We start from the raw sequence: 26,470 nt of genomic DNA, 5'->3' as shown, positions 1-26,470 counted from the left end.
TTCTCACAGGAACTAAAATTGATACAAACTTGTTAGCAAACTGTTTACACATACAGCACATACAGCACAACAAAAGCATTCGTTCAGAGATGAATTTCTGGGTTTTTACAGGTTCCTCCTTAAAACTGAAACTGTCCCTCCAGCTAAGAGGAACTGTAGTGTTGGGTGATAATTCTCCATGTGTTCATCACTGCAAACTACCCCTTTATAGTAGTAGTCATGCGAGTTACTGAGTTACTGTTAATATAATAGCACTGACATGGGCTTTTTCGGATCAGCTATAATTCAGGCTTTTTGATTGCAGATGGTGCTGTGCTTTGGTGATTCATTTTCTAAATTTGGAGTCAGTCAAATTACAATAAACCAAATGACATCAAGTGAACCTGGGGCCTTCAGCAGCCTCTGACAGTCCAGGGCCTTGTATTGCAGCACTCACTTGCTTAATTCAGCCTTGTGCATCTTTTGTGGTGCGTATAATCCATTTTCTGTTCCATATCTGCTCTGCCTTTATAAAATAGTGAATGTGAGTATGTGCCAGTGTATGAGCATGATGAATTTGTGTATTTATTGCATTGCATTACTCACTTTATTATTAAAGTGTTAATGTAAGGTGTTATTTAATCAAAAAAAAAAAAAACAGTTAGTGCCTAATGCTTTAGTCACTTATGGGAGAGGTGTATGTACAGCAAACATTCAGCCCTCATCCATCAGCTACATCTGCCTCACCTTCTTACTAAGTCAGCTCCTGAATCCTCACTTCGTCCTGCTTAGATTGAATCAGTAACATACATCTGTCCCTACACACTCATCTTTTCCATGCATTTATATTTCACTGTTGGTGTTTATTTACACTGATCCCCAAGCCACTAAACATTCCACAGACGGACAGCAGACAGACTCCAATATCTACCTAGAGACGTCATTCACATTTTGAAAATAACATCACCAGACACTTAGCAGATAACATGTATCTCACTGTTTGTTGAAAATTCTTAGAAACTGTCTTGTCAGAGATGTCCAAAGAAAGAGGAGGGAGGGGAATTCACTGGTCTATAGCGCTCTCTGTTGGCCGTGGTTTGTCTAGTCATTTTTTTCCGTAAATAAATCTTCATTATTTATCCCTTATGATTAAATCAGCTGCAGTCTCCACTCCCACTCTCCCAATGTTTGCAATTATACCAAAGAACTTGAGTTCCCAGTTGCAGCAGCAATACTGCAGTGATAGTGGAGTGATGGCAGGCTCTGATTAGCTGATGATTAGTGGTATGTGTGGAAACCATGGTGATGAAGAGCCCTGCAGATTATCCTGTGATTGTGTCTGAGGTCTGTAGATCCTCTGCTTAACAAAAGCTAATTTACTTACATCTGGTACATCACCTGGTTTGTAAAATAATAACTTCAGTCAAAAATTGTATCATAAGTTGAATGAAAGAGAAGGATCACAGTAAAACAAGTTATGCTATCAATTAAAAAAAATAATAAAAAGGGCAACACAAAACTACCCTGCCATTAATTGTGCTTTATCCAGATTAGGCTCTAATTCTTGAATTCGGTCTGGTAAAGCTTTTTAAACCAGCAGACATGGTGCATATTAAAACTGTGAATACTGTATGAAGTAAAACTTGGATGCTGTGTGCATGACCAGTCATCATTTCTGGCTGGATGTAGTATGTTAAACATCCATCATGAACTTTTTGTGATCTGTCCAGAGTCTACATCACAGGTGCAGATGATGAGAACAGTGGTTATGTTAATTATCAATAAGATTGTCAATAAGATTGTCCCTTGTTGGTGTCCTTCGCTCCTTCCCTTGAATTTTCCTTAAACCACTTGTTTCATTCATGACTACACTTTAAACAGGAAGCCATTTATTGACGGGCTACACCCCAACACTTCATGACTTGATTTTTGTTTTCTTGCCAACTACAAGAGTCATCAAAGTGTGTATATGCTACCATACTAGTCTGTGTTGTTTTTCAGTTTTCAGTTTATCCCTGATCAGGCCATTGACTCCTTTTGACTTTGCAGTGAGTGCTCTTTCCTTTGGAGCCGTTCAGCCTGATGATATTAGGATACTTGTGTAACAGCACTCTGAAGTGTCTGGTTCAGTGAGTGAGAGCTTGTCTTCAGTGATCCCCATACTGTGTATAAACCACAGCCAGGGTGTAGCATCTGTCAGCACAGAGGCAGGTAAATCCTTCTACTTACCCACATACAGCTTGGTCAAATTTGAGAGAAGAAATCAAAACACTGAGCTCCAGTCACATCTGTCCATCCAGATGTATCTGGAAGAACGGACTCATGTCTGTTTTAATTAGACATTATGTCTGATTTCAGGATTAAAATAGAGACCTCTGAATGTTGTGAATTGTGAAGGGTAGTGATTCATGATTCAGTTCTTGAGGCAGGTGTCATGGTGATCATGAATGTGTCCTAATCTATATTTGCTCTGATGTTTAGCTTCATAAGAACTGTATCTAGATCTAGTTGATTTTCAAATCTGTTTTTTTTTCTTTTGTTTTCTTATATTGTTTGCTTGTGAAATTAAAATCTCAGCATGCATGCTGGTAAATCTGCAGATTTTTTTACCCTATGTTGTCAGTTGGATTAATAATGTAAAATTTGTCCTGTTGGTGTAAAGAAATTCTCATTATTTAATGGCTATACATTTGTGAAGAGAGAATTAAATGAAAAAAGACAGACAGCGAACAAGCATTAAAGAGAGAAACAAACATATAAAAATATATCAGATGACATCCTTACATTTGACTCTCAACGTATTTCTTTGCTGTGTGTTCATGCAGCACTCATATCCTCCTGGTAAGAAGGCAAATGCAGAATCCAACTCTATGTATTAAATACACAGTCACGGTTATGTAAGAGTGGTGTATATCCCAGTATCCCAGCAAAATGGTGTTTGCTGTTATTTGCTGTAACCACACTATTCTGTCTTTTCCGCTGTTTGTGAAAGACTAATACAAACAGCAGAGGCCATAAAATAGCACTTTGTCACCACTCTCAGAGCATTATCAATGTCCAGTAATGATTTCCAGTGTAAATTCACTATCTCTGCCTCACCGTTCCTGTGTCATATAGCAGTCCATATTCGCAGGGAATTTGCTACCTACCCTCAGCCATTATTCACATGTTAATGAGCCACTATCTGAACTCGTAGACCTCGTGTAAATCAGTCTGCATGTGAAAAGCCGGCATGAGCCAGAATAAGTAGACTCAATCAGAATTTAAAGCTTAAGCATACATCCAGTCAAAAGTCCTCATTGCTATGTGAGTCACAGGCTCACTCCATTTCCATGACGACAGGGGCAGATGACATTCAGCATCTATCAGCGTATCTGCTGCACACAGGAACTCTGAGGTATTGTCAGATTCATGAGAGCTCCTCACACTGCAGATCCCACCATGTTAATGCTCTGAAGGGATAATACAGTGATAACGTGGGACTCACACCATGCTGCGGATATTCCTCAGCTATAAAGGACCACTGCTTGGCAACACTGACATTCAATACTTTACAAAGTTCAACATAGTCAGTCATCAATGTGACATTTGCATATACAGTATATTGTTATTGACATAAAACAAAATGACACAGTGGAACCAACTCATATTCAAACACAATAAAAACTGTTCCTAATTAAATACAATAAAAAAAATTAGAGACCCATCCAATCATGTCCTTGTTATTCTAGTTACACTCCACATTTACACACTTATAAACATATAAAACATCTGTACAAACATAATTAAACCAGGCCAACTGTAATATATTGTAAAATACACATAGAAGAACATCTATCACGATTCCAATATTTCATGTTACAGTACAGCCATAGCACCTTGACCTTTAATGAGAAAGCCTCTCTGAATTAAACTGTAAAAGGCAGTGGATATTTAATATGTATTTAAAGGATACATTCACATTTTTCCAGTTCTGTCTTAAAAAAATACTGACATTTGCATATGTACATTAAAAAGATTTCTGGTCACTCTAAAGGTTCCCCTTGTCCGTACTGGCAAAAAGATACACCTACTTAAGCAATTTTAATGTAAGTGATGGGGGACAAATTCCACAGTCAAAAAATATCCTTATATTCAACTGAATATATGTTTCATCAGTCAGAGTTATTTAATTGGGGATTTCTGCACAGAAAAATTAGAAAACTGAGTGGATTTTGTCCCCCATTACTTACATGGAAATTGCTCAAAAGTAGGGACCACTGTGTGGGCAGTAGGAACAGGAGAAACAATTACAGAAACCAATAATCCTTTCAGTGTGCAGATGGGCTTGTCAGTATTGCTCTAAAATAGACTTGAAATGTGAAACATCCATTAAGGAAAAATAGTGCACATATAAAAAATTGGTATGGCCTACATATTAGCACTGTAGTCCATTGCTCATGTTGGTCAATGTTTAGGCATGTTCCTCAGGTATTTGTCCAGGGATCTTTGTCCCCGGGTCTATAGTGTTTCTGGGACTGGAGTTGACACAGCTGGACTGGGTTTCAGCTGTGCTGGTGGTTCTCTGGATGAACTGGAGGAAGTTCTCCTGAAGGGAGCCCTCGTGGCTGGATGCCCCAAACTCCACAGGCTGGGTCAAGCAGCAGCGTCGAAACTTTACCAACTCCTCCCTGATCTGTCTGTTCAACAGGCCATAGAAAAATGGATTAACTGCAAAGGAGGAGTAAGCAAGCCAGGTGACTGCCTCTTCTAAGTCCCCAGGGCTCTGCATGGAGCCAGTCAGAGACATTTGCAGGTGGAAGATAAAGTAGGGCAACCAACAAACCAAGAACTGGCCCACAATGAATACTAAAGTAAGTGCAGCCTTGCCTCCACTGAAGGCCCTCTCTGGAGATAGTCTTTGGGGGAGAGTGCGGGTGGTGGTGATCATGGTGGTCTGGCTATTGATGGAGTCAGAGCGATCCTTGGCAGGGCTTGCATTTGCCCATGTTGGCACAGCGGGGACTTGCTGCAGGGCTGCTGAACGAGCTACCTTGTACACAGCACAGTAAACGGCAAAGATAACCACTGCAGGGACCAGGAAGCAAACAACACTGAAGAGCACAGCAAATACTCTTCTCAGACGACTGTGGCTCGCATGGAGAGAACAGTGAGCTGCAGCAATGGAGCTCTGGTGTCCATAAGCTGGCCACCCAAACAGCGTGACCAAAGCCAAGACGATGGACTTAACCCAGATTAGGAGCATTACACCAATAGCGAGGTTGATGGTCATCTTGACTTCATAACGCATTGGGTGTACGATATAGAAGTACCGCTCCACACTGATGGCTGTGATGGTGAGGATAGTCAGACAGATGAGGAAAACATTGAGAAAGATGTAAACCTGACACTCCAGAACAGTAAACACCACAGTGCCAAAGAATGGTGAGCTGGATATGATCCCCAGAGGCATGAGTAGGATGGCACACAGCAGATCCACTGCACAGAGATGACACACAAAAGCAAACCTCTTCAGGTGAGGTGCACGAGCAATGGCCACCATCACACCAGCGTTGGCCAACAAAGCAATGAGGTTAAGGGTCACCATGCAAAATAACCCAAAAAGGTCTTTGATCTGTGACTGGGAGCTTGTGACGACGCTCACATCGGCAGGCACAGTAGGATTGGGCTCCCATAGGGCAGTAGTAAGATTTGTAACTGATGGACTTGGCACAGAGGCTATCATGGGACCACTCTTGTCAGCCATTATTCGTTCTCAACTTCCTCCATTTGTTTCTCAGATGTCTTCATGTCTGGATGCCCTGTGTTGAAAAGATAGAAACAGTCTGTAAATGGAAGAAAACAGACAATTTTAAGGCTGTGCGGACACTTCAGATTTATTCTGGATCTATGAATCCAAAAAAGCAACATTTTTTCCACATACATATTCTTTGCTCATATACAAATAAACAGTACGAATGAATTGAAATGAATTAATTGCAAACATATTGCAATCAAATGTATGTTTACTGCTGATTTCTAATAGAAAAGATTGAGCATTTCAGCATGTCAATTTAGTCAACAGTTTCCTTGTTTTAGGTGTAAACACATATACTTGTGGGCAAATTAAAAACTGTTTACAGTAAACACAGCAAAGAATACGCTTGTTCACTCCCAGTGATCTTGGTAAGTGTCTTTCACAGTCCAACTGCACTCCAATTTGTTTGTTTAACAGTCTTTTTAAGGAACAATGTCTTTGATACTGAATGAGACCCTATGAAAAAGGAGTAACAAACTGATGATATACTAGACCTTCAACATAGGACAGCTTTTCTAAGTAAACAAAAGGAAATGTGCAGGTGGATAAGGTCTCTTTGTCCGAATGGGCAAAAATTATTTGTTATAGATAGATGGACATATTTAGAAAATATCAGTGCCTTTATATTTCAATAGGAAAACATGACAGATATTAATATCAATAATAAATCATATTAAGTTTTTTCAGCACCAAAAAAACAAACAAATCACAACAAAAAACAAAAAACATACAGCATTAAAAACTACAAAACAACAAAGCTGATTATATATAAAATTACTTACCCATAATCCACTCTCTTTGTGTGGTACAGTTCAGACCAAACAGGTTAACCAGGTGTTTGACTTGACAAAGCTTCTATTGAATTCCCACATATTGTTTATAATGTCCCAAAACATTTTTTATATAAAAAGTAAAATAGTCAGTGCTCCAATGAAAAATCTATGTCATCAAACCCAATCAACTCAGTGTCTGAAGTTTGATTCTCCTGTAGGCTCCAGCGGTCTAGTCTCATCACATATGTATATCTCTTATTAAAGATGAGTCCATGCTGATTTTAGATGGGAAATGATGCTTGATCTTTTGCATCAGCCCTCTTCCAGAAACACTCTCCTTCCTGTCCTGTGCTGTGTATGGCAGTGACTGTCACACATTGTATTGTGTGATTGTGTGTGTGTGTGTGTGTGTGTGTGTGTGTGTGTTTTTCTTCCTTTCAAATGGACACACACTCCACTGTCCCCCTCCAGAGCCCAGTCTTCCCTGGGTCCTAACTGTCACCAGTTTCAAATGGAAACTTAGATTTACCTGTTAGCAGTTAGCTCTGTCTCAAATAGTATAATCAACTAAAATCAGAGGCAACTGTAACACTACTAGAAAATGGAGCTGCTCCACTGGCAGTAAATAAGGGGTCGGCTGCTGTCGTCACAAAAATGATCTCATCCCTCACCTTACTAGAAGTGATATAATTCTTTTAGGTGTTAAAAGTAAAAGTTCTCTAATATTCAAGCTAATAGTAGTACATGTATCATCCACCGGAAAAAAGTATTCATCTGGGATAATTAAAGTAGTATGTCTATCTGTTCTGATCTCTATTGCAGCTTCCTTGAGCTTATTAGTGTTTAAAAATGGAAGAAGTGCTGACACAGTTCATATAATAAAAGTTTTCCAAAATCTGATCAGCAGTGTCTGAAGTATCAGAACAATGTTTAGATTTGTTGTTATCGTTTTTAGAACCAAAATTAACTATGTGGTCCTGCAGATGTTAATTATATTTTCCCAGTGAAAGTACTGTCTGGTAAATGACTACTAATTTTTTTTAAATCAACATTTATACTTTCACTTACATTTCTCTCCAGATAGGTCATCAAGCATTTTGTGATCGTAATTTAACGCGGAGTCAGTGCTGAAAACACCTTTATTTGATAATGTGCATTTCAAATTGGCTACACAAGATGTAAATACGAAAATATATGATATATCCACACACTACCATCCCCATCAAATTTCATCTAGCAGGATAAAACATTTTCACAATAATAGTGAACAAGGACTGATATATGACTGGAAAGCCTTCATGTTCAACATCCAAAGGGAAAAAAGACACAACAAGTTAGAGAGGAACAGTCTTTATTGAGTAATCATTGGTTCAAGCCATCCAATCCGGACCTGGACCTATAACCCATAAATTATTGAGAAATTTGTCCATGTATACACCAGAGGCAACAGTCAGAGAATTCAGGGGGGGAAGTGGGGAAGTGGGATATAAGAGGAAAAGAAGGGTAAAAGGAGGCTTAAAAGCTGTTTGTAAAGATGTGTTGAGATTATTCACAATAAAAATGATGGAGACTGTTAAGATGTGGAACTGAGTCAACAAAATTGAAGAAAATGGAAAATTTACTTCTTATTTAACTAATTAATTAATTATTTTCCTTGAAATTAGACAAGAAAATTTAATTATTGTTAGGGGACCCACCCACCTTTGCTTGGGAATATTTTGTCTAACTGGACCTCTTTCAGTTTGAATTAAATACCAGTGGGTTCAAGTAATGTTTGTGGCGATTACATTCAAAAGGGAGTTACTCACTAGTGACACCCTATGGTAACATGTGATACCATCATAATGGAGCTGGAAGACCTACTGGGCAAGACATTAGCCCAAGCTATTCATGATTAATATATTACTTTACACTACAGAAGCACTTTCTTAACAGTCCAACAAAATATTAGATTTGTCACAGTGCTTGGACATTAGCCACAAACTGTGCTTAGGGTATTTTTACTTCTGCTTTACTATTGCACATTATTGTTATTACTCAAAACATCTATATAATTGCAACAGCATGTGGCAAATTCCTTCTAAACATCTGAGATATTTTCTGTCTTAGGGACAGGTTTATATTTTCATTTCCACTTGGATTAAATAATCCAATATGTAAAACACAAGGTACAGAATGTAATTAAAAAAAACAAAATAGTGCAAATATTAAGAGGCCTTTTAGACAATTAAAAACGAAGATCAGGTAAAAGAAACTGACAGGAGAATGGTCAAAGGACACCAACTTGGTGATTGCAAAGGAAAAAGTAAATATAGTTTAGCGATGTCTGTTATATAGGACATGCAGCCTTGTCAAACTCAGGCCAACTTTACAGTGTGCAAAATATAAGGCATTTATGGTAGGAACATCTACACAATGACTGTTATCACAAGGACAATAACAGATTAGAAAACAGCACAGTCAAGCTTTTTTAAGAAGCCCCTTGCACAGAGGGAAGAAGAAGGAACATTTCTCCTTCAAAGGACCTGCCTCCTTCCCTGAGTTGAATTAGTGCTACATTTTCAGCTCCAGCAGGTAGCGAAGGCGACACTGGCTCTCTTTGTAGATGAGATATTCACTGTTGCAGAAGTAGCTCTCTGAGAACTGGGGCTGCTGTACGGGCTCACCCTGAGGCACAGAAACCCTCTTGCCCTCCAGGGTGATGAAGATGTCCTGAGAGGGATCTGAAAACACAGGAGTTCACAACTTCACCAAACAAAAAGATGCTGCATGGTGTAATTTAACACAGCAGTTTATTAAATGCTTTCATTTTCTCAATATTTTGGAAATTAGCAACAGGTTAACGAGGTTTCTCGTGACTTACTGTTGCGCAAAAATGAACAAGGCTAGTATACGGCTGGACTGTGTATGGTCATAGGCGAAACTGAAGATGTAGTTGAAAACTCTTGTGGAACCGCTGTAAACAATTCCCATCATCCTGTCCCATACACAGTTTGCTTATTGTCACCTGGTTTCAGCCCTTTATCTGTTTGCTTCTCTCCAACTCTCTGTGTTTACATATATAGTATTTAAGACAGCCAAGTTTGAAATGGTGACTGACACGAGGCCCATTAAGACTACTTATTAAGATCCAAGCAATTTCCATGTTGCTGCTCTGCACTGCTAAAAATCCTGAAATTGGTAAATGCTAAGCTGAAGAACTAGCAGATCTGAATTGTATCTGAACTGTATTGTAATTGAATCTGGCCCCACTATTGCAGTCCAGGCAAAAAATTACTGGTCAAGCTTTTAGACATAAAAACCATGTTGCTCTCTCAGTATACTTGTGGTGACCTTGATACCATAATACACTTTACAAAATGAATAAAACTGAGGAAGAACTGTACCTGGTTCCACTGATCCTCGCGCCACCACACTATCATGACCTGCAGGAGCCTTCCGCAAAGAACTGTCATCTTTGGTGATGGTATATTCTTTGCCGAGGGCTACCTCACTCAGAAACATCACTCCAGTATTTTTAGAGGTGCGCACTAAAAATACAGGACAGAAAATATGATATTTAAAACACCATAGTATCGTTACGATTGCAAACAATGTCATTGTTATCTTATTTAATCCCTGTCTTCATACAGCCTCACCATAACCTGCAGACTTGCTGTTTTCAGATGCAAAATAGATTCCACGACCAACACGGCCTCCTGAATGGGGCATTATCCTCAGACCACTCTTCAGGATAGCTGCCACCACTGCTATGTTTGTACCATGCCACAGCAGACGGCGGTTCTCCAGACTGTCATTCTCGCTAAAGCGCTCTCCCTGTAATGTGCAATGTATGTGTTTGGTCACAGGACTTCAGTCTTCTGTATGGCATTAAACAGGACTGACTGTATTTCTTACCTCTGTCTCTCGATCGACCTCCCAAACATTGACAATTTTTGGTTTACGGTAGTCACCTGAAGTCGCATTCAGGTATTGTTTTATGATCTATAAATGCAAAATCAAGTTAATATTGGTGGACAACGGGACAACATGAATGAAAGATGGCCAGAGATCAGACCTGACAGTAGTGAGGCTTTGTATTTACTGAACCTTATTATCACTTATGGCAGAGTACCTTGAAAGTTTCTGTATCCTTGTCCATTAGAGCGAGCTTGCATTTGAGAGAACTGTAGTCTTGATCTCGAGGGTGAGGAACTGTCTCTATCATCTCCTCCTGAGCCTTCTCAGTCTCTGACTTCAGAGTCTGAGCAAGCTCAATGTCAGCCAGCACCTTTATAGAGCATGTACAGGGAGAGTGAGTTGAGGACTGAGAAAACATCATAGAAAGACAGCTCCAACATAAAATCTAAAGAAAAATCTAACCATAAGCATCTCTTTCTTCTTCTCCACAATCTCTTTGTTGTCAATGGTTGGCGGTCTATTCCGGCCAAAATTGTGTGGGACTGTGGTGAAGAACTTTGAGGAAAGCTCCTCCAGACGTGCTCTTCCGCTTTTTTGGTTCATGGCTGCCTCGATTTCTTCCAACACTTCAAAGCCCTTTGCAATCTGCAGCTTACTGAGCTTGCCCAAAGGCATCTTCTTGATGTCTGTGTAACAGCAAAACACACAAAAATACAAATCCCAACAACACTAGTTATTGTATGTTTTCTTTGTTTTTGCTAAGAAAAGGAATGCTGCACAGGGTATTTTGCCTATTTAAAGAACAGGTAAAATAGCCTGAATTTTCTTAAGATACTTCCACGTCTTGAAAAACAAACAAGTAATCATAATGATTGTGTTAGCAAAGCTTCAGACACTGATCAGACATGTTCAAAATGCTGAGATAAGGAGATGTGTAAATGCAGACTTCGCCCCTCACCCTCACTCAGCACTATTTGATCCACAAAGTTCCTACATCTCTAAGCAATACTGAAAGTCAAGCTAAATATATGAAAGGCTCAGAGATGAGCATCTTTAGTGCAACAGGCACTCATGAATGTTACAGAGCAGGTATTTATGCACACTGAACTGCAGACTACATGAACTTGTTTGTATTAAAGGGTTAGTTCAGTGAAACACACCCACCTAAGTTCATACATTCCATCGCCTCCTTGAACATGTCATTGCTGAAAATTAGCTCAATGAGGTGTTCTGTAGCCTTGTCAAGGGTGCAGGGCAGGACATTTTTTGTGACTTTGACAGTCTTTCCATCCACACTGTCCACCTGTAATATCAGACAATACACCCAGTGAGATTGTACTAATTTACCGAGTTACACAGGTTTAAAATACCTGGAACACCTTCATCAGTTTCTTTATGAAGGATGTCATGGGTAGTGGTAACTGATCCTACTAGTTTTTACTTCTAATAATTCCAGTCATTTTAGGCTACGTTTACATTACCTTGACCTCAGCATCCTGCTCTCCGTCCACCTCAATCAGGGTGTACTTCCCAGAGTGAGACACAAAACTCATCCGGTCGCTCCAGTTGTTCTTTGTCTTGTCCTTAAACTTTTTCTCAAAGTCCTTGACAGCGTTCTCAACCTTATCAAAAGTGTTAAGTTTGGACTGTCCCACCTCCCCCTGAATTCAGATTAGAGATGAGGCAATCAGGGGCAATGAATCCAGGCATTATGACCACAGTGACTTAAACATCGCCAGTCATGTTCACCCTGACATTAGCTCACTCAGGATCCACTGAGATCCACTGATTTGTTCAAGCAAGCCCTTTATAACATGCAAAATACATATGCAACAAAATATAAGAAAAAGAATGTCTACTATTTAAGAATTGAAAGAGACAAAGTAAATAAAGTAACTTGGTAGGAATCTTTTGCAGGACAAACTTACCACTCGACCCCATCTGTTCCACGAAAAGTATTTGTTGTTTGCTTTAATAACTTGAATGACATAAAATTTATTGTTGTTGTGTCCAACGTTTGTCTGATTGAGCATGCAATCATAGTCCTCATATACCTGGTGGAGACAGAGCAATTTTCACAATCTTTAAATACAATAGCACACAATTCAGTACTTTGCATACTTTGAGGATACTTTACATAACAAAGCATCTTTTTCCTACCTCTCCAGAGCTTGACAGTGAGCAGTGCTCATCCACCTTCCTCTTGCCTTTTACCTGTGGCCCTGCAGCTAGAAGGGCCTCTTTCGCAGAGGTGAAGGCATCCTTGGGCTGTGGTGTTTCAGGCTCCTTCTTGACCTTCTTTCCACCCGCCTTGGCAGCTTGGGCAGCCCTTCTCTTTGGTGCCATGCTCCCTGCTGAAAACCCTGCACAAAGACCTGTCACGTTGGTCACTGGGCATGAGTCCTGGACAAGCTCAGGCATGCCCACATTCGCCAGCTAGCTCTCTGGCTGTCCAATCTAAATGAATGAATTCTCCATTTATGCACGTATTAAGTACCTAACATCTCCTACTGTATAATGCTACTGTATAAAGTCGTAAGTAATAACAAGTCACCATTATGCAACAGTGGTTTTTATGTTTGTTGATGTTGTTGTTGTTGTTTTGGAAGAAGGCAACCACGCCAACCTTCGCCCTCCCCAGTTTATCCGGAGGACGAAGTGAATATTTCTACGGTCCTCACCTTTGTGACTTCGACCTGTGTCAGAAAAAGCGGACCGAAACGCGGCGTCTCCTCCCCGCTGCTGAGGGAGTAGTCTGAAGACAGCTGACTCTGGCTCTGATTTCCAGGAAGTTTACAATCACTTTACAGTGAGAGGAAGAGGCGGAGCTCAACTGTATTCGTCCTTTTCTTCTGCACAGCTCGGTGTCAGCAACACCGCCACCTACCTTAGGGCCAGCTTCATGGCCCTCATAAAGCCCCCCCCCGTTACCCCCGTTTCCCGGAGGCCACTAATACAGGTATAATATATTTCTATAAAGGTTTAGTTACAAATTGTTGCTAGTGGACAGAAATCTGATCCAACCCCTGTCCTCAGTTAGGCTGACACCTCAAAACATATGTAGGGTTCACGGTTGTGCAGTGGTAGAAATTAACTCAGTACATTTACTCAAGTACTGCAGCGTACTTTAGTACTTTTGAGGCATCTGTACTTTACATTTCATAATACTTTATACTTCCACTTCACTACATTCCAGAGGGAAATATTCTGCTCCAGCACATAGCTGCAACGCAGGTTGACTAGTTACTTTTAAGATGAAGATTTTACACAATGGGTAACATCATAAACTTTTAAAATACAGCACATTGTTAAAGATTAAACCAGTTTCCAATCTCTTTTGACATATTACAAAAAGCAGTGTGTAGTTGAGGTCACATTTCAGATGTCTATGAGTTGTTACCGGCTCCAACAAATAGGCCAGTGATTTTTTTTCCTCTAAAGTTCTCACATGGTTTAATTTCAGTAAATGTTAAAATAATCAAACATATGACCAAAAATCTAAGATTAGAGAAAAAGTCCATAAAGTGAAAACAGATTTGTGTATTGGAACTGTATTGTCTTCTCTCCTCTCCCGTTAATCATCTCATTCCCCATCAGATTTATCTGGTGTCCCAGTATATAAAACTGTGTATAAAGTAGTTCAAACTAGCTGAGCCCCAAGCAGCTACAACAGTAACATGCTGCTCACACAGTGATGCTTCAGTGTTAATCAGCTAATGATGTTATATATAATCAGTCAGAGGAACCAAACCACTACTTTAACTTTAGTACACTTTGCTGTTGTACTTATGTGCTGTTACATACATTTTTCATGCAGGACTTTTACTTGAAGGAGTATTTCTGTAGTATTATTCTGGAGTATTATTTACTTGAGTAAAGGCTTTGGTACTTTCAAGGACAGTAAATTACTGTAACTAAGATAATTTTCTTTTGCTAAGGACAAGATTTACTAGAGCTTTGTTAAAAGTCCATTAACATTATCTGGGCATGCAACATTTTGAGGTTTATGTAGCCATAATCAAATTACTATATTGAAGGATAAATAGTTATAACATTTTCTTGTTAGTACAATATCATATTCACATTATTCCTCAACATCAAAAGTTACAACTCTGACTTAGGGTGGCCAACAGCACTCTCAAATTTCCACTTGCCTTGCTTTTATTTGTCCCAGTTGAGTTCAATTATTTTTTTATATAAAATTGAACTGTAAACTGAGAGGAGATTGGGAAGTGAGGTCACTACTGAGCAGTGTAAAGAACATGCTTTATCTGTCACTGTCACAATCACTGTTAATTCCAGTATAAGCTCTCAATATGGTGCCTCCTCTCTAATGATAACCTAACGAGCAGTTTCTCTCTGCTAGATTCATAAAAAAATATCAAAGAATTCAGTTTAGTATTGTTACATACAATAATTACTCATGTGTATAGAGTGTATCTTGTACACATACACAGACAGTGGTATCAGAAGTGGTGTTGTGGCAACAGTTTTCCATTGTTAGTCAACCTGTTCTCCCTGTGCACACGGTGGATTTGTCTGATGACGAACTGGTGCTATCAACTATGTCTGTAAATATTCAGCATAATGTGGTGGGGCTCTTTCTTTAACCTTTCTACACAAGTTGACATGCCTACAGCATGCACTACCACATCTAGGAGCTGTTGCAGTGCATGCTGTACCTGGTTTATACAATCATAGTAATTTGATTATGGCCACTGAGCAGATTTAATAAAGTAAGACAGTGTCTTATCAGTCTCTCATTATCAGTCCACATCCTCCATATGCAAATAATCTATTTACAGCAAGCCCCAAGGCTGCCTACATGTTGCAGTATACAACAGTATATCAAACAAAGCAGACACAAGATGGCAGTGTTAAGTCATGGATCCTGTATGGGTCGATTTTCCAAAGCATCTGCTTCATGTACACAGGAGTACTGAGTGCTGTGTGTATCCCTGGAAAAGCTTTGGTGGATTTTATCCCATATCAGCAGGTGATGATATTTGAGTTGGTAATTTTCATGTAGAGACTGTTTGTTTTCAGCAGATGGTGCAGATGAAGCTGATAAATATTAGACAGCTCAGCTTTTACACCCAAACTTTGTTTTAGGGTTGTACTCAAGAGATAGAGCAGGACTTCCACTTATTATAGGGCTGATGATTCGATTCCTAGGTCCCTCTGTCCATCTCATGCAGCACCCATGAGCAGGAACCTGAACTTGAAATTGCCCACAGTGGCCAGGCCACCACCTTGCATGGCAGTTCTGTCACCATCAGCATGTGAGTTGGGTAAATGGCTGAATGTGAAGCAAAGTAAAGGAGAGCAAAGTATAAAGTGTTTTGTCCTATAAGGCTGAAAAGTGGAAAGGGTGTAAATGACATAAAGCGATGTAGTATGACAGCATGTTTGGTAGATTTGTGTAGGGTACTAAAGCTACAAGGATTATTCAGTTTTTCTCAGCATATACAGTGTCAAGCAAAGCAAATCAACTCCTCAAAGTCTTTTTGCATATATAGTCAGACTATAGATCATTTTGGTATTAATAAAAAACACATTTTATTTACATAAATTACAAGAAAGCACAAACTGGTTCACCAAAATCTACATTAAAAACGTCTTGTATATATTACATTTAACAGATTTACTATAATTTACTCCATTGTTGCAAGTAGAATCTTCAATAAAAACAAGGGCTATACGCGACTTTATTGGCATCTCATTTAAAATCGCTACGAGTCAAAGAACAAAATAAAATAATTGGGACATTGTACTCACAGCACTTTGAGGACAACTAAGTCAGGACAATCGTCTGTGTGACCTCTTTAATATCGTAGACACCTGATTCAGGACTAGTGATTATATAACTCTGTTTACAATGCTTAGCAAAGGAACTCAGCCGATCTTCACAAGGAGGATGTTGTGGAGTCCACCACCTCTCGTCCATTACACACTGTTGGAACAACATTGGAGGCTGATGCTGCAAAACATGAAAAAAGACAATAAATAAATAAAAAATAGAAGTTCTCTTGAATTGCACAAAAGCATATACCTGCATGTCCCTGTCATACCGTTTCCCGTGGGCTACTGTACTGTGAACAGCCCAGAGGACCATGTACTTATAGATGAATTTGCAGTATGACAATCAGGAAGTGAACTATGTGAGAATAGGTGAAATCCGGTGTTTTGCAGTTATGTATGTATGTGTTAATATCACATTTTCAATGAGTTTTCCAGGAATAATTGTGGGTGCCCTCTGTCCTCTGTAGAAATAACAGAAAAGGTTTATTATTTTATCCAGTGCAAATTTCAATGGAACAAAAGAACAATGGAAAAAATGTAAAAGGAAAAAGCCTTTTTGTTTTCTGATCTGAATTATGCATGATTTTGAGAAAGGTAAAGAGAATACATCAGTCAGTGTTAAAGGTGTGACTGACAGATGGCCTCGTATACTGATAAAGTAGCTACAAACTATGTAATATTTCATTTCATTTGTGTTATAAGTAATGTGTTACTGATTTGAGTAACTGTCTTTGTTTTTGTGCATCAGGTGGTACCTTGAGAAAAACTAGAGCCTGGGCCAGTGGTGACACTGAAGCGGGTGGTGGCAACCCTGAGGGTGCTGACATTCTTCTGTGGCTGGAACAGGATGATGTGGACCTTGGGAGCGAAGAGGCAGCCCAGCACCACCGACCCACTCAGACTGACAGAGATGCACATGGTGGTGGTCTGCACCTGGGGGAGGAAATAGAGGTAAGAAATTAACTTTCAAAAACCAAAACCTTGATTAGGTAATAGGTAGTCTTTCTCTTGCATCTACAATATATTTGACAGATATTACTCAGTGATTTGAGTATACGTTTATGTTATACTAATATGTAATAATTTAATAAAGTAAACTCACATTTCTATATTAGCAAAATTTTCAAATTGCTGTACCCTAGCAACAGCACTACTCTTAATTTCACACCATGGTCAGTATTAATGTCCACACACAGCTCAAGCACCGAGACTAGCAGAAAATGTTACATTATCTTTCATTTTTGACCTTGGTGTAAATACTAAGTACTACATCTATTCAATAAGTGCAAGTGCAAGGGATCAAGTAAAAAAAGTGCACCAAAAGTGCATAGTAAGTGAAAGTTAGGATGTTAGGAGAGGAGGTGCTGTAGGAAGAAATTAATCTTCAAGAGATTCTTGAGAGGAATACCGCTGCTCTGATAGCATTCGATAGCTTGTTCCACTATTGGGTATATTTGACAGACCATACTCGGGGAATCACAGACAAGAAGAGTCTGGACTGTGATTGCTTTATGTGCAGCAATGGCAATGCCAGATGACATTCCTTGGAGGAACGCAGTGGCTGAGAAGGAGCTTAAACCTGTATAATTAAGTTCATAAGATGGGTGCAGACTCAGGTCACTCTGAAGGCAAGCATTAGTTACTTGAATATGATACAGGCGGCCGTGGGTAGCCAGTGTAGGTCAATGATAAACAGAGTGACCTGCCCTTTTTGGCTGATCAAAGACCAGACGGGCTGCTGCATTCTGGATCATCTGTAAAAGTTTCACTGTGTGTGAAGAGAGGCCCACCAGAAGGGTATTGCAGCAGTCCAGGTGAGAGAGACCCATGACCTGGACCAAGAGTTGGGTGGCCTGACTTTGCTTATGTATAGTGCAAAACAGCATGACCGGGAGATAGATGAAACATGGTCAGAGAAGGATAGCTGGTCACTAAATATGACACCCAGGTTTCTCTCAACCTTGTTTGAGGTAAGAGATGAAGAGTCAATTTTGATATTGATATCATGATGGAGAGACTGATTAACTACATGACTTAGAGTTCGGTCTGAGAGAGGTTTAGTTTGAGGTGGTGTTCCTTCATCCATGTGGATATCTGAGATACGAGCTGAGATCTGCACAGAGACCATGGGGGCATCTCGCAGGAATGACAGGTAGAGTTGGGTGTTGTCCGAATAGCAGTGATATGAGAAGCCATGCAAGAAGACAAGTGGACCCAAGGATGCGGTGTATATTGCAAAAAGTACGGGTCCCAGTACCGACCCCTGGGGCACTCCTATGGGGAGGGGAGGAGATAAGGACATTTGTCGTTGTCATGGCACACTGAGGGAGTGTCAGCATGTCACCCATTGTGTCAGTGCTTTGCCCAAGATGCCCATTTTGGAGAGTACAGGTAGCAGGATGCAGTGGTTCACTGTATCAAAGGCTGTTATTAGGGCTAGCCTGATGAGAAGAGAGGACTGAGCTGCAGCTCAAGCTGCCCTTTGGGTGTCTGTCACAGAAACAGAGCCGCTTCAGTGGAGTGGCCACTATTACAGTCCAACTGATTTGGATCAAGGAGGTCTTTCTATGAGAGCAATTCGGAGACCTGCTTGAAAACCGCCCTTTGGATACACTTAGATAAAAATGGAAGTAGTGAGATTGGTCCATAGGTCTCTACTTGAGCAGAGTCTTTTGAGCAGAGGTGTTACCCAAGCCTGTTTCAAAACTGTCGGAAATGTTTTACATTTATCACGTGTTATTGCTGGCACAATGGTGGGAGATATGGCTTGGAGAAGTTTTGTGGGAATAGGTTCCAGTGCACAGGATGACTACCAGTCAGAAGTTTTGACACATCATTGTCAATGAGAGGGGTGAATGAAATGTCCTGGACCCAGGGAGCCTGGGATGGCCATGCAATAGAACTATTGCATGTTACACTTTTTGGAGCCTTGCAATCAACTAGAGGGTTGAGTGAGATAGGGAGTGAGGTACTATCAGAAGGAGGCAGAGAAGGAAGCAATGTGGAGAAAAGTTCAGAGAATTGGTAACTGCCTGCACCTTTTCAGTAAGGATGGAGGCAAAGATATAGGCTGAAAGGTTTTGTCTGGTGTGGGTGGTGGAGGATTGAGTAAAGTTTTGAAGGTTGAAATTAGTTTCTGATTCCGTCTGTGATACTTAACTCCTCTGATGAATAATCTTTTAAGCGCTTTAATGGCATTGAGAAAGATTTTTGCCGTTCAAGAATATTCATTTTCAGAAGAAAGAGGCTTAGGAGTCAGAAAAGAAATAAGGACATGTTTTATAATTCAGAATCAAAGCTAGGTGCAAAAGAGGAGGAAGGAGGACGTTATCAGCCAGGACTGCTAAAAAAAGGTGTTAAGCGATCTGTTTATTTGCTTGTCAATCAACTGCTTAACCCTCGCTCCCTCTTCCCCTTCACCCTGCCCACATCACACAATGTGTCATCAGTCTGCTCCTTCATTTCCAGCCCTCTCGCTGCCTTCATTTTGTTTTTCCCGGATAACAGGATACAGCCAAGCATCGTATGGTGTGTGACAGGTGCATTTCATTTTCACAAGGCACAGCAGGTGTCTGTCAGAATGCTAATGTTGGTATTAAAATAATGTTGGCACCAAGTATTGTGCTGTGCAGTCAGACAGCACTGCATAGGAATGACCTGTTAAGTGGTTTTAATAATTTACTAGATGTTGCTTTGGAAGAGCAGAGGACAAGGAATCTGTCTTTGCAGTAATATTTTTCCAGAGGTCCTCTGCTCAAGTGTGGAGAACAGGATGTAGAGCATGGCTTCTACAGTTTCTGCTTGTCTCTGCTCACTGCTGCTTTTACGGTGTTTTGGCCTTTGAAGATATTATTTTATTTCACAAATACAGCACTACTGCTTCAGATATGAATAATGTCTGCTGTGTTCCTCCAGAGAACCTCACAGCAAAAATGAGATTCCTCATTTTTATTGGGCTTCGTGCTGTACATTTATTGAAAAGCTTTATTGGATGAACCAGCAACAAGCCAGTCTAGCTTGGCTGGCATGGAGTGTGGATTGACAAAACCCACCAGTAATTTACTGATGGAGACCAGCGCGTGATTGGAGATTTCACAAGTGGAATAAATCTGTTTTTTATTTTTAACCTACTGTAATTAGACATATGAGTTAATTTATTGAGCATTTACAGTTAAAAATATATATGGTATGAAAATAATGTCATCCTGATCCCCACTGGATTAACAGCTGTTCTAGATACAGTAATGCTGTAATTGTATTTCCTCCACTAATGCTGCATTGCTGGATTTATTCCTTTATTTCCTCAAAGAGCTGTCTATTCTTTATTTAGGCTCTTCCTGGTTCAACTCTTTTGTCAAGTCTTACTATGGTACCATAAGAGCTTCAGTTTGCACTCTGTCCAGTACATGTGAGACTACAACATCAATGGGCTCTATAGCATTCTAGAGATAAAATATAGTCGTGCTGAACTGCTTTAATGTCAGTTAAACAAGCTTAACTGACTAGGAAAGGTCCATTTTAAGACAGATCACAGCAGGATCAGTTAATATAACAGGCAGCATTTGTAAAGATCACAGGAAATCATATTCTGTCTTCGGTGTTTTCATGGAAGTGCTGTGACTTTTGACTGCAGTCCCTGTTTAATCAGTTGTGTTTGCTGCTGAGATAAGATGACCAGCACTGGCATATGAGGCAAGCCCTCTCCCTCAGGGTGTGGAGGACATCTTCAATATTTCATATGATAATCAAATGTGTTATTCATGGCTTAGTAGATTGTATTTAGTTTACTTTAACATTTTATGACAGACGACAATCAAACCTGTATTTGTCATTCAGCTGGATATTTGCATCGGGCTGTGACAACAATTTGAGAAGTGGTGTAAAACTAGGAGAACACTAGTAACGTTACCCTGCCTGTGAAAAACTACAGAGGCCGTGCCAACTCAGTTGCTTCAGTAATTATTCATCGGTCAAAGGGGAGTTTTGCGTCTATCTGATGAGCCTGTTCTGGCTGTGAATTGCTCGCACAGCCTGGAGGGCCTGGAGGAAGGGTTCCTCTGAGCCTCACTGCAGTCCCAGGACAGAGGGCACAGCTGGGACCCAGCATCCTAGTCTTTCACACTCCATTCCACACAGCTACGCACAGGGACACAAAGGGACACACAGGGACGTTCAGTTCCCTTTCAGTGCTCATGGTCTTGCTGGGCTTCTCCATGTTTTTGCAGAGGCAGAAACAAGGGATGTGTCAGGGGATTCCTCTGTCTATTTCTCCCTTCTGGCTCTCTCTCGCTGCACACTGTTCAGACCCCAGAGGGATAAACCCCCACAACTCAGGCCACCCTTTTCTCTAAATTTCTATCTACTCAGTTTATGTTCTTTTGTCTACAGATGACCATCAGCAGCCATTCAGTATACAGTCTCAGAAATCTATCTGTCTACAGTTTGATGTTGGTTTGAACTTTTCTTATCTTCTCATTTTTAGAAAACCTTGAATACCTTGACGAAACACACTTAAATTATACCAATAGTAAATCTGGGGTTTTAAGAGGGGTTAAGACATATTTAGCACCCTTCTTCATGACTTGAGCATCCATATTTTATAATTTCCTTTAACTTCATTAAAATTTAAACTTTTAAGGTAAAATATCTAGCATAATACATGATAATCTTAAGTATGCTGCTAATTATGAAGAATTAAAGCAATATAGTAATAAAGAATATATATATATATATATATATATATATATATATATATATATATATATATATTCCCTAAGAGCCACAGGCAACACAGACATGCCTGACAGCTGAATCAATACTACCTAACATTAGTTTGTGATTTCATGCATATGAAATCCAAATTCAACCCCAGAAGAAGTCATTATCTGCTACCATGTATTCCGCTCAGATTAGAAGTGCCTAAAGCCATCTGAACAAATAATGTATTACAAATGGTTTCCACAGCATATACGACATTTAGAGAAGAGTAAAGTTACATCTCATTGATAAGTAGACCTTCCAGTAAGGACTGCAACATTACTCACCCTGTAGTCACTGGCAGTAACATAGAAAATGGGCTGGAAAGCCAGCCAGATGATGCAGGTGGTGTACATGGTGAACCCGATGAACTTTGCCTCGTTGAAGTTCTCGGGGCATTTGCGGGTCTTGAAGGCGTAGACCGTGCAGAGAATAATGAGGATGCAGTTGTAGGTGAGAGACATGAGCATACTGGAGTCCTTGCTGTTACACTTGAGGGTGACTACATCTCTCCTCTCTGGGCTCACTTCCTTTCTCACCCCTGGGGTCTCTACCAGCAGCCAGACCACCACCACCACCAGCTGGCAGGAGATCAGAGCACCGCAGATGGCAACCTGGGAGGCCGGGCTGATAAATCGAGGCCGCTGTGCTCCATCCTTCACCCCGCTAAAGATCCGCGCGATGCGATTGGTCTTGGTTAGAAGGGCTGAGTAGCACACAGCAAAGGAGGTGCCTAAGCCTAGCCGGCGCAGAGTGCACACTGCTGTGGAAGGTTTGGCAATGTAGATGAAGGTCATGCTATAACACATCAGCACTCCCAGCAGAAGAATATAGGAGAGCTCACGTCCACTGGCCTTCACAACAGGCGTCTCGTTGTGTTTAAGGAAGAGGCCAATGACAAAGAGCGTACACATCATCCCTAGACAGGAAATGGTGACAGGTCCAATGGCCCAGGCATCTTCCCAGCGGATGTACTCCTCAGGCAGGTCATAACAGCCAGTCAAGTTGGCCAGGGGCCACTGTCCAAAGCTGCAGTCAGCACAGGTGAACTCATCCTGCAAATACTGGTAGGGCTGACAGGGGATACAGATCCAGCAACACACATCTCCAGGCTGCATACTCTTCACCTCGTTCTTCCTGCAGGGGTCACTACACTGGGAAGTGGGGGCTACATGCCCAGCCCAGGGAATCAGGCTGGTGTTCAGGGTCAGGCTCTGGGCCCAGTAGCCAACCTTACGGTAAACGTAGCGTCCACCTTCTTTGTGATAGTGGAAAATGTTGTAACGGCCCAGGCTGTCTCCAAAGGCATCAAAGCGGACCACATTCTCTGTGTCTGGTGGACGAAATGGTGCTGAAGGTGAAAAAGAAAGGGTTAGAAAATAGCTGGTGTATGGGCATCATCATATAACAAGTGCAACTGTTATAAGAAATCTAAGCATAAATATCTATCATCATTTGTTTATTAGTTTTGTGACAGTTGGACTCACTCATGTTGACTGTGGACTTTACACCAGGAACTCATATCTACAGAGCATGTTTTTTTTTTCAGACAGTCTAGTATTAAATCCATCTTTTTGCTTATTTATGTGTCTCTGCTGACATTTTATTTGTCTCGCAGTATATACTGAACAGTGACTGTGACGGGACACAGCTGCAAATTGTCAATTTACATGATGGAGGCCACAGTTGGAGTCGCTTTACTTTGATGGAAAGTTCCTGGACTGAACACCAGAATGGGAATTCCAGACAGAAGGCACATTATATAAAGTAATGTTCAATTTCCTCATAAAAGTCAAGGTTGAAATAAAGCACCAATTTTAGAAGTCACCTATCATTATCCTGAGTTTATTGACTTTCTGCATACCTGGTTATGAAATAGTGTACTAAGGGCTGCAACTAAGTTTATTTTTATTATCGATTTATCTGCCAGTTATTTTCTCAATTCACTCACTAATCATATTGTCCATAAAATTTTGTAAAATAGTAAAAATGTCCTTTATAATTTCCCAGAGTTGAAGGTGACATATTTAGCTTGTTTTATGCAACACACAGCCCAAAACACAAAGAGATGTGATTTACTACGATGTACAGCAAAAAAAATAAATAAAATCCTCGCATACAGGAAGATGAAGCCAATTAAATCTTAATGTTCCTTAATTATGTAGACAAATTAATCTAATTTTAAAATTTTTGCCATTTCATTTTATTGTCAATTGATTAATTGTTTATTTGCTTTATCATTTCAGCTCTAGTAATATTTGCATCGTTTCATTGTAAAACATACAATAATTTTGCAAGTACAAATAGCTATTATTTCATATACTACAAAATTAGACTATGCAATGCCTTCTTAATCTAACCTGTTACATCAAATGATTTGCAAATGTATGGAGCACTTGGTAATCCATCTGTTGTCTGTGTGTTTTCTCCTCAGGGTGTTGTTAGGCCTGTGGGGACTGTCTAATTTAAGGCCTCTAATCCCATTTTAAGTCTCTTGATAGTAAAATCCTTGGGGTTTTTTTTGTTTTGTTTTTGTTTTGTTTTTTTTGTTTTTTTTTATTGTAAACAGCAGAAAAGCATTGCAGGGTGAGAGCAGAGTGATCCACCTCTATCTCCCATTAGCAAAAATGTTAGTATTTTCCAGTAAAACCAAAGGATAAGACAAAACAGCTCATTTACAAACGTGAGAGGATTTGAATAAGTGGCTCTATCATTTGTCATGTGTGGATGTGTTGATGCAAACACTGCAGCTTTGTGTCCACAGCAGAAAACAAATATTCTCTCTGCGTCTGAGAGAAGGTTTGTATGTGTTCAAACTGAAGAACCCTCTCTTTATTCACACTTAAATCAAAATGCATGAGAGAAGGAGCCTTCAAACAGGAGGGTGTGGAAATTGTTTCATCTTTGCAAATTGAATCATTACAGAGCTTATCTAAAGCTGCAGTGTATAAACATGTAGAATTACTATCGCACTAATTCAACACTTAATATGAATTGGTACAATAAATCTAAATTGACATAACCCAATTTGGCAGCACACAGTACTTGCAGAGTGCACTTGGGGAGATTAAACAGAGATTTTTATACAGATGAATGCTTTACATCCTGAATATTCACATCTTTTTAGCAACACTGCAATAATATTAGTTCATCAAGATTTTACTCACCATCAAACTTGACCTTGAGGATGTAATCCCTGTAAAACTTTCTGCCATTGCCAGGTTTAAGAGCATCACACACCCTGGTGGAGTTGGGGCATAGGGCCTGCCTCATGTTATGTAAGGCAGTGGCCATTGCATAGACAGCATTCACTACAAACATGATCTTGGATTCTGGCTGAAATGGAACCTCGCGGAGTGAGTGCTTCCCACAGCCCAGATCATGGAGGCTGCACTGGAACTGGTTTTCCCAAAACTCTCTGAACCAGGGATTCCTGGTGTTGTTGTACGGGTGCAGGGCAGTGAAGTACTCGTTGAACTGGGGGATTTGGTAGGAGGCCAGTTCAATGGTGAATGCCCCATCTGCCACAGCTTCACTTCCCCTCACCACACTCTCTTGCGCTCCCCAGCCATCACTGGCCACCCAGGTGAAGGTGACGTTCATGCGGTTGGCTGCCACCAGTAGCTCACGGGCATCTTCGCTGCGCGTGAACAGGATGACCACCTTGGCGTTGGACTTCTGCTGCAGGGAGCGGATCACGTTCTCATAACTCCAGCGGCTCATGGAGCGGCTCACCTTGGCCGAAGTGGCGATGCAGATCTGGCGGGCTCGAGCCTCCTGCTGGAAGGCATCAATCCCAGTCTCACCGTAGTCACCTTCCGATGCCACTGTAGATACGTACGTCCAGTTGAAGTAACGCAGGATCTCTGCCATGGCCTTGGCTTGGTAGAAGTCAGGGGGCACGGTGCGAGCGAAGTAGTCATAACGGGTCTTGTCGCTGAGCTTGGCACTGGTGGAAGCATAGCTGATCTGAGGGATTTGGAAGAGTCGCAGCAGGTTGGCCACCTGAAATGGGAAAGACACCAAAATGATATGTTTGTGATTTGAATTAGAATCAGAATCACAGTAACAATAAACCCTCATTAAGCACACTGTATGTACACATAGGCATACTATTATGATATATTAGTGGTAATTAACTTAATACAGTTCACACATAAAACATACACCTGTCAGCTGTGGGAATTGTTTAATTGCTCATCATCAAATAAATTAATGGAACTGGCTACACTACATGTTTATTCCCCAGCAGATGCAATTAGTCTCACCCCATTCAGTCTCTCATTTCTTCACTGGATCCCTGCTGGGCCTTTCACAACTTAACTCTCCTGCTGACTGAGTGCTGCGAGCCCACATGTAACAACTGTGCAGATCTACCTCATTTTTACTGATCTTAAATGCTGTCAACAAAGCTAATCAAAAAATATGTACTATACAGAGGACTGAGTTGCTACAGGTTTTA

The 26,470-nt window shown here is 40.5% G+C and overlaps 3 protein-coding genes across 3 annotated transcripts in view; all 3 read right to left on the bottom strand.

Annotated features, from left to right (window-relative positions):
• Window positions 1-2,632: 2,632 nt before the first annotated feature.
• Window positions 2,633-6,929, bottom strand: gpr61l (G protein-coupled receptor 61-like). The gene is made up of 2 exons (XM_071495305.1): window positions 6,559-6,929; window positions 2,633-5,780 (listed from the first exon to the last, which is right to left on the bottom strand). The coding sequence occupies exon 2, from the start codon at window positions 5,723-5,725 to the stop codon at window positions 4,433-4,435; it is 1,293 nt and encodes a 430-aa protein (XP_071351406.1). The 5' UTR covers window positions 5,726-5,780; window positions 6,559-6,929; the 3' UTR covers window positions 2,633-4,432.
• A 954-nt stretch (window positions 6,930-7,883) lies between these two features.
• On the bottom strand, window positions 7,884-13,269 carry parp3 (poly (ADP-ribose) polymerase family, member 3). The gene is made up of 11 exons (XM_071494726.1): window positions 13,131-13,269; window positions 12,610-12,812; window positions 12,378-12,503; window positions 11,931-12,110; window positions 11,614-11,752; window positions 10,912-11,135; window positions 10,664-10,819; window positions 10,447-10,533; window positions 10,188-10,365; window positions 9,936-10,079; window positions 7,884-9,272 (listed from the first exon to the last, which is right to left on the bottom strand). The coding sequence occupies exons 2-11, from the start codon at window positions 12,793-12,795 to the stop codon at window positions 9,103-9,105; spliced, it is 1,590 nt and encodes a 529-aa protein (XP_071350827.1). The 5' UTR covers window positions 12,796-12,812; window positions 13,131-13,269; the 3' UTR covers window positions 7,884-9,102.
• Window positions 13,270-15,983: 2,714 nt separating this feature from the next.
• The window catches only part of grm2a (glutamate receptor, metabotropic 2a), a 33,609-nt gene continuing 23,122 nt past the window's right edge, over window positions 15,984-26,470 (bottom strand). The window contains exons 3-6 of the mRNA XM_071495064.1: window positions 25,176-26,013; window positions 22,296-23,359; window positions 17,007-17,184; window positions 15,984-16,429 (exon numbers count right to left, since the gene is read on the bottom strand). Of these exons, the coding sequence (XP_071351165.1) occupies window positions 16,356-16,429; window positions 17,007-17,184; window positions 22,296-23,359; window positions 25,176-26,013 (2,154 nt within the window). The 3' untranslated portion in view covers window positions 15,984-16,355. The remainder of the gene's footprint in view (window positions 16,430-17,006; window positions 17,185-22,295; window positions 23,360-25,175; window positions 26,014-26,470) is intronic.

Source organism: Trachinotus anak, unplaced genomic scaffold (genome assembly GCF_046630095.1).
Source record: "Trachinotus anak isolate AG129_WGS33_773 ecotype Australia unplaced genomic scaffold, CSIRO_AGI_Tana_v1 ptg000013l, whole genome shotgun sequence".
Taxonomy (NCBI): Eukaryota; Metazoa; Chordata; class Actinopteri; order Carangiformes; family Carangidae; genus Trachinotus; species Trachinotus anak.
Note: the sequence above shows the minus strand (reverse complement) of the source record. Positions and strands in the feature narration are given on the sequence as shown.